At 41.6% G+C, this 6,075-nt stretch overlaps 1 protein-coding gene across 4 annotated transcripts in view; it reads left to right on the top strand.

Moving 5' to 3' along the window:
- Positions 1 to 6,075, top strand: part of LOC108624816 (cGMP-gated cation channel alpha-1) — a 104,302-nt gene that overhangs the window by 21,841 nt on the left and 76,386 nt on the right. For all 4 annotated transcript variants that reach the window (XM_026813415.1, XM_026813412.1, XM_026813413.1 and 1 more), the window contains 2 exons: positions 1,764 to 2,548; positions 2,717 to 3,149. In XM_026813415.1, coding sequence (XP_026669216.1) covers positions 2,801 to 3,149 — 349 coding nt within the window. In that variant the 5' untranslated portion in view covers positions 1,764 to 2,548; positions 2,717 to 2,800. The remainder of the gene's footprint in view (positions 1 to 1,763; positions 2,549 to 2,716; positions 3,150 to 6,075) is intronic.

The following is a 6,075-nucleotide window of genomic DNA, read 5'->3' as shown; positions in this document are numbered from 1 at the left end:
GGTTTTTAATAAGTTTTCGGAACGTAACCCCCGTTTTTGTACTGGCTCTGGGTCTCATACAACACGGTTTCACACAACACGGCATTTTCTAGGAACCTATCTACCGTGTTATAGGAGGGTTACCTGTATTTCGTGGCTGTCGACATGCAGTTTCTTGTAAGCAGATTGAGAATATCCGGTCGATTCGCAAAGAAACCAGTCGGACAAAGCGTCCACCGTTGCGGACGTTTTCTCGCTGTCTAGGTCGATATATTCGCTTCCCTTTGTCTGTGGAATAATTCGATATATCGCCGGCGCGTAGCTTTTCCGTTCGTATCACGATCGCCGAGTGCAGACGCTACTGTCAAAGTATGTTTTTTATAGCCAACTGAAGAATAATAGGTAGAAATAATACGTCAACTCGACTGAACTCGACAGCCGATGAATGGCCTGATACGAAAGTCCGTTCGTCCACTCTACGTGTTTCCTTATCCGTAAGATACTCGTAGCAAATCTCAATAAAATCAATAAAAACTTCAATATTGTGAAACGAAAAACATTTCTTATTCCGTTCTATTTTAATATCTCTTCTGTTCGTTTTGTTCTCCGGGAATGAATTCCACGTTACACTTGTTCTCCGGGCTGGACTTAATACGAGGAAAGATTTCGAAACTACCAGCTGGGGAGCAGCGAGATCCTGTGAGAATATTTAATAATTTTCTGGCTCGGTTCTTTTTTTCACACGCGTGAACGAACGAAAGAAATTGCGCCGGGGGAAATGGACAACGCGGGTCCGGATTACAGGTCGAGAAAATAACTTGTTGGTCTCGCGCGACCGGTATCTGGAGAGTTTCGTGTTCCGTCGAATGAAATTCAACGGGGTGAATATGTAACGAAATTCTGACTGTTTGAAGAAAGGCGAGTCAGCAATCTCGTTGCGTTGAGTCGCGCGACTGCAGAATTTTCTATTATTCACGAGATGAAAGAATCGAGCGTGTAAATGTTGAAATAAAATTTTCAGCGACACCCGAAACAGTTTTGTGCGAACTTCAAACGTGGCAAAGAAACTGTTATCGCGATGAACGAAAGCGATCAATGAAATATAAACTGAAATTCGTTAATGAACGACGCATTTCGTATCTTACATTAATCATCGTGGAGAATACTTATCATAGAAATTCAAGCTGGAAAGGTATAATATAACAATTTCACTGAAACTTGTCTGAAGGGATGACGGTAATTGACAAGTTTCACTACGGAGTTAATTGATAGGCTGATTAATGCGTTCTGAGGTAACTCTAGAATTCATTCGCAGCCCTCTTAAGCGAGCGTAACCGGAATCCTTATTTTGTTAATATCCAGTCGGATAACTCATTCACCAGGTCAATCTATCTACCGTTCTTGACAGTCGAGCTCCCCTTCTGTCCGATCGAGGCAATGCATAATGGATATTAGTCATTTACCCGCAGATTCGTCTAATCCCAGACTCATTACTCGTTCATCAGCGGCGAGTATTCAATTCTCCAAATGATGGCAGATCTTATTAGCGTCACAACGCGAGATTTAGCTACGTTATAGCCTCAGTTTTCCTCTTCAAAATTATCTATTAAATTTCAATTAATAAACCAAATATAAGAAAAGGAAAATATTCGTTAATATAAAACAGATCCGTTTTTAAATTCAAAGTTTCTCTGACATTCTATTTACAAAGAGTTTGATTGGTATTCTGTTAAATTTGCTCATGAACACCGTGCTTCAGTCTAATTAATCTCTACTGTTCGCAGGTGCCGGGGCACGATACACTGTTCAGAGGAAAGCTGAGCATCTCAGAGGCGGTGGTGTGTCAAGCGAGCAAAGGACGAAGGGGTAGAGAGTATCGAGAGTACCGTGTCCTAGACGGAGAAGTACAGGGCAAGCACGTGACATGAGTGCCGTGGCTTGAGACACTTGTTGCGCAACTGTTGCCCCCTTAAAGAGTCTGCCACAAGGTTGTATTTCGTCACTGGGACGGTGATTAGTCAACGCTGGAACCAAAAGCGGAAAGACGTGGAACAGAAAAAGCGTAAAACGACGGATCAAGGGCGTGAAAAAGAGAAACAGAGAGAAAGAGAGAGAGAGAGAAAGGGAAAGGAAGAGAAGGAGAGACAGGTACAGGATCAGGAAGAAGCTACGCGCGCACGTGACGTGAATTCTCGCCTTTACTCAAATAGTACTCGCGACGCGTCGTCGGTCGCGGGTAAGTGTTTACGTTATCTCGTGTTCGAAGCTCGTCCGTGAAAAGCGATGGAAAATCCGCGAGTGGTAAACCTGTGATGCGCTCGTCGTCGCCGATTTGTCGTCGCCGGTTCGCGACTGCGTCGCGTGACTCGATTCCGAGTCAGTGAAGTCCGTACCGTTTCGAATCTTGTCGCGCGTACCGATACAACGCGGAAACCCGATACCGGGGAGAATATGAGCGCGATCGTGGCCTCGGATCGGTGACACCGGTCGCCGTTTCATGTGCGTGGCTATCGTCGCTGGTTACTCCTAGTTGGCAGACTATCATACGACCGACGGATATCCTCGTTTAGTAAGTTTCAGCTTTCGTTACCTATCAAGCTTCTGGTATAGCTGATCATTATTTGCTATAATTCGTGAATAAAATGAAACATAGATAAAATTTTGTCATTGATTCAGTCTTCCTTTTTCGACTCTTTGAGAGTCTCTCATCAGAGACGTTTAATTTGAAAAATCGCAGGTGGATATCGTCGGTCTCGCAGACGGCGGTGTTCGGTGAGGACGGGAGGGAGGGAATACCGGAAGGCTGGATCACCTCCGTGGAATGTCTTCGGGCGCCAAGCGACTGGTGCAGTCGCTTCGGGGCCGTAGCGGGGGCGGCAGGGGCAGCGGCGGCGGTGGTCGTGGGGATGCTGGCGGCGGGGAAGGAACAGGCGGTGGTGGCGGCGGCGGCGCTAGCACCAGCGCGACCAGATTGTGCCATTACGACAGCGGTCACGAGCTCGACGAGATCTCGGTGGTCGGCGGTACCATCAGGGGCAGCGAGGGCCTTCCCACCCCCACGACGCCCTGTCATTGCGGCGGCCACAAGTATGACAGTCGGCAGACGCTTTACAGCATCACCGGCCTGGTACCCCCTGCGCCAGCTGCACCTGCGCATGGAGTCCAGTCAGGTGAGTGCATCATTCAAATTTTACTTGGAAATGGTAATCTTCAGCTTTTGCGAGTCAGTTATTGTGAACTGTGACAGATTGTGTTCTCTCGGTTAACGTCACCATGAATCTTTTAAAAGTAAGTAATGGATTGATAATTCTGAAAAGGCATGTAAAGGGAATTTTTGAAATTGTTCCTTTGAGAGCATTGTGAACTGTCTGCAAGAGTTTTAATAATAAATATTATTGCCCTTTTCATGCAATAATCAATAGGGAAATAATATATTCAAGGAAGTGGCACATTTAAAAAAGATCATCATTCTTTTAAAGAAGAACGTGATTAATGTCTTTGGATTCTGCGACGTTCGCTATCCTAAGTTTTTGAGTCTCTCAGTTATAATTCCAACCGCTGACAGTGTCACTTGAATCGCAGATTTCGATAAGAAAACTTTTAAAAATGCAAACACCACTTTTGATAGTGATACTCGTACAATACATCATGTGACAAGCGTAAAGCCCTCGAGTATCTCACTATTCCCAGACGTTATTCCCATAAATCGAATAGTTCATATTTCATCTTGAAATGCTCATAAACCCGTCTCGCTCTTTTCGGATTCTTAAGAAATAGCTGCAACCGAGATACGGTGCAGACTTCGTTTCGTACACACAATTAAAGTTTCTGTCCATAAAGCGACGAACATCATTTTTCCGAAGGAACACAATTAACACATACATATTTTCTCAATAATACATTAACCCTTTAAAATTCGTGTTGCACTCGTGTAACAGATATTCATTAGAATAAATGTAGACATATTAGTCTTTTCAACGTTCTTTGTATTCCTGAAAAAATATTTGATCGCGTTAAACTGAAATGCACCATTCCGAAGTTCCCGGTGCGTACGTTTCAGACTTTTTTCCGCCGTTACATTTGCCGAAAGACGTGCCGTGTTCGTGACATATGCGTATGAGCAGGTATCTTCCAGAGAGAAATATGCGTCCCATCGTACGGCGCATACATGTCGCATAGAACTGTTTCCGTACGGCACGAGTACGTGTAAGAATATAGAAGATAGGGATTTATCTCAATTCCCGGCAGCGTAGATTTTTATTTTTTCGAATGAATAATTCATGGAATAAGAACTGTCCTGCGGTGCGATACACTCGGAATTTCTTTAATCCTCGACCCGATATTTTTCCTAATCTTCAACGTTACCTCTTTTTCCAATGGTCTCAACCGTAGGACTAATGTCACCTAAATAAATGTAAAATATAAATTGAAAAATTCTTTTCTAAATTTTCATAGATAAAATAAAATTGATAATAAATAAAATAAAATAGATAGCATAAATAAAATATCTAGCATAGATAAAATAAAATTGATTTTTAGCAAAAGAAGTAAAGTTTTCACGGCCCAGTTGGATTAATTATAAAATATTTTTTCTCTGTTGCATTTAATACCTCGTATTTGCCAATCAACGTTTACTTTCAGTTTCCTCTTTGTTTTTATATTTATTACCGGCATCCTGTATGGTATAAAACATCCTTCCTATGTTTTACTATGTTCAGAGCTTTTTACGTTTACTACTTGACACGGGCCAGCAGTATATTCAATGCTAACAAGGTACATAAAGGAGAATATTTTATTTCCAGGAAAAAAATAACAGTTTTGCAGGTTACTTGGTTTTATGGGTACGAAAGTATTGTCATAGTCTGCTCTTTTTACTCGAAAGTGTTCTCATGTGCGATTTATTTAACATCCCCCTTTTTCCTTTCTATTTATTGATTTAAATATTCCTTTGAAACAATTAAATCGTCTTACTCTATTCTCACAATGCTTATAATTAGTCACAAGAAAAGTTAAGGCTGTTTTGCAATGTGTTCAGAGAATAGCAACACAGAAGAGTAAAAGGAGATGTGTTTTTCGTTCGATTAAGACGTGTCTTCGTTGGCGATTCTCGTCATAGTACTACAGTTCGCTTTCGTACTTGGTAACAGTTTTGAAGCGCGACGCTTTTGAAGGGCGAACAAGAAAGTTCGCGTAGGCAAGTGTTCTATCTATCTACATCTATAGTGTTCTAAGAAATTTTACAGAAAAACTTTCCTGTCCGCTGTCGGACAGGAAATCCTACTTTCCTGGTGATGGCTTTATCGGACAAGGATGTTGAAAAAAATTATTGTCGTTCATTACAGTCATCATACTTTCTCGCATTGCTGAACAAATCGATTTATTTAAATAATATTTAAAACACTATAAAACTGACGTACATTTATTATGTTAAATGGTAAATCTTGTATTCAAATATCTGGAACAGAGGTTTTCAAATTTCATTGGAGTGTAACATCGGTCTCTTCTTTGCATATTGAATTATCTGCACTCATGAAATCGGCATAAATAGCTGTTAATATTAAACGTACGTACGCGAGCAAGGGGAGTCAGCGTTTCGGTAGAGAATTTTCAGTAAACGGCAGCTAGCGGCCTGCCGGTACAAAAGTCCTGACTCTGCTAAAGTGTCCCAGAATCTAGTACGCCTGGGGCCTACACACACTTGTTAAGCTGCGAAAGCCGTCTTAGCTGGTTGAACGTGCGCGGCCCTGGGAGCAGTCCGATGCAATTCTTGAATTAAGCTAAGAAAGCGCAGAGGAAACTAGGTACGTACGTACCTTGGTCGGTGGCTCTGATACCAAGCTGTTCGCGAGTTATTCAACAATAGATAATCAGGACGTCTGGTTTTGCTGAGGACATCGTTTCGTTGCACGTTAGACTTTTATATGTTCCATTTAAGAAACAGTAATTAGAATAAAATATAAAAACATATTAAATGTAAAATTGGGTAATAATATTTCTAACAAATGGTTTATTTTGAAATTGATCCTCTTTAACACTAGATTGCCCAAAGCAGTCATTTTGACTGCTTTTGGGCAAATATACAAATAATAATGCATA

This window comes from Ceratina calcarata, unplaced genomic scaffold, assembly GCF_001652005.2.
Source record: "Ceratina calcarata isolate Rehan_Ccalc_2016 unplaced genomic scaffold, ASM165200v1 scaffold329.2, whole genome shotgun sequence".
Taxonomy (NCBI): Eukaryota; Metazoa; Arthropoda; class Insecta; order Hymenoptera; family Apidae; genus Ceratina; species Ceratina calcarata.
Note: the sequence above shows the minus strand (reverse complement) of the source record. Positions and strands in the feature narration are given on the sequence as shown.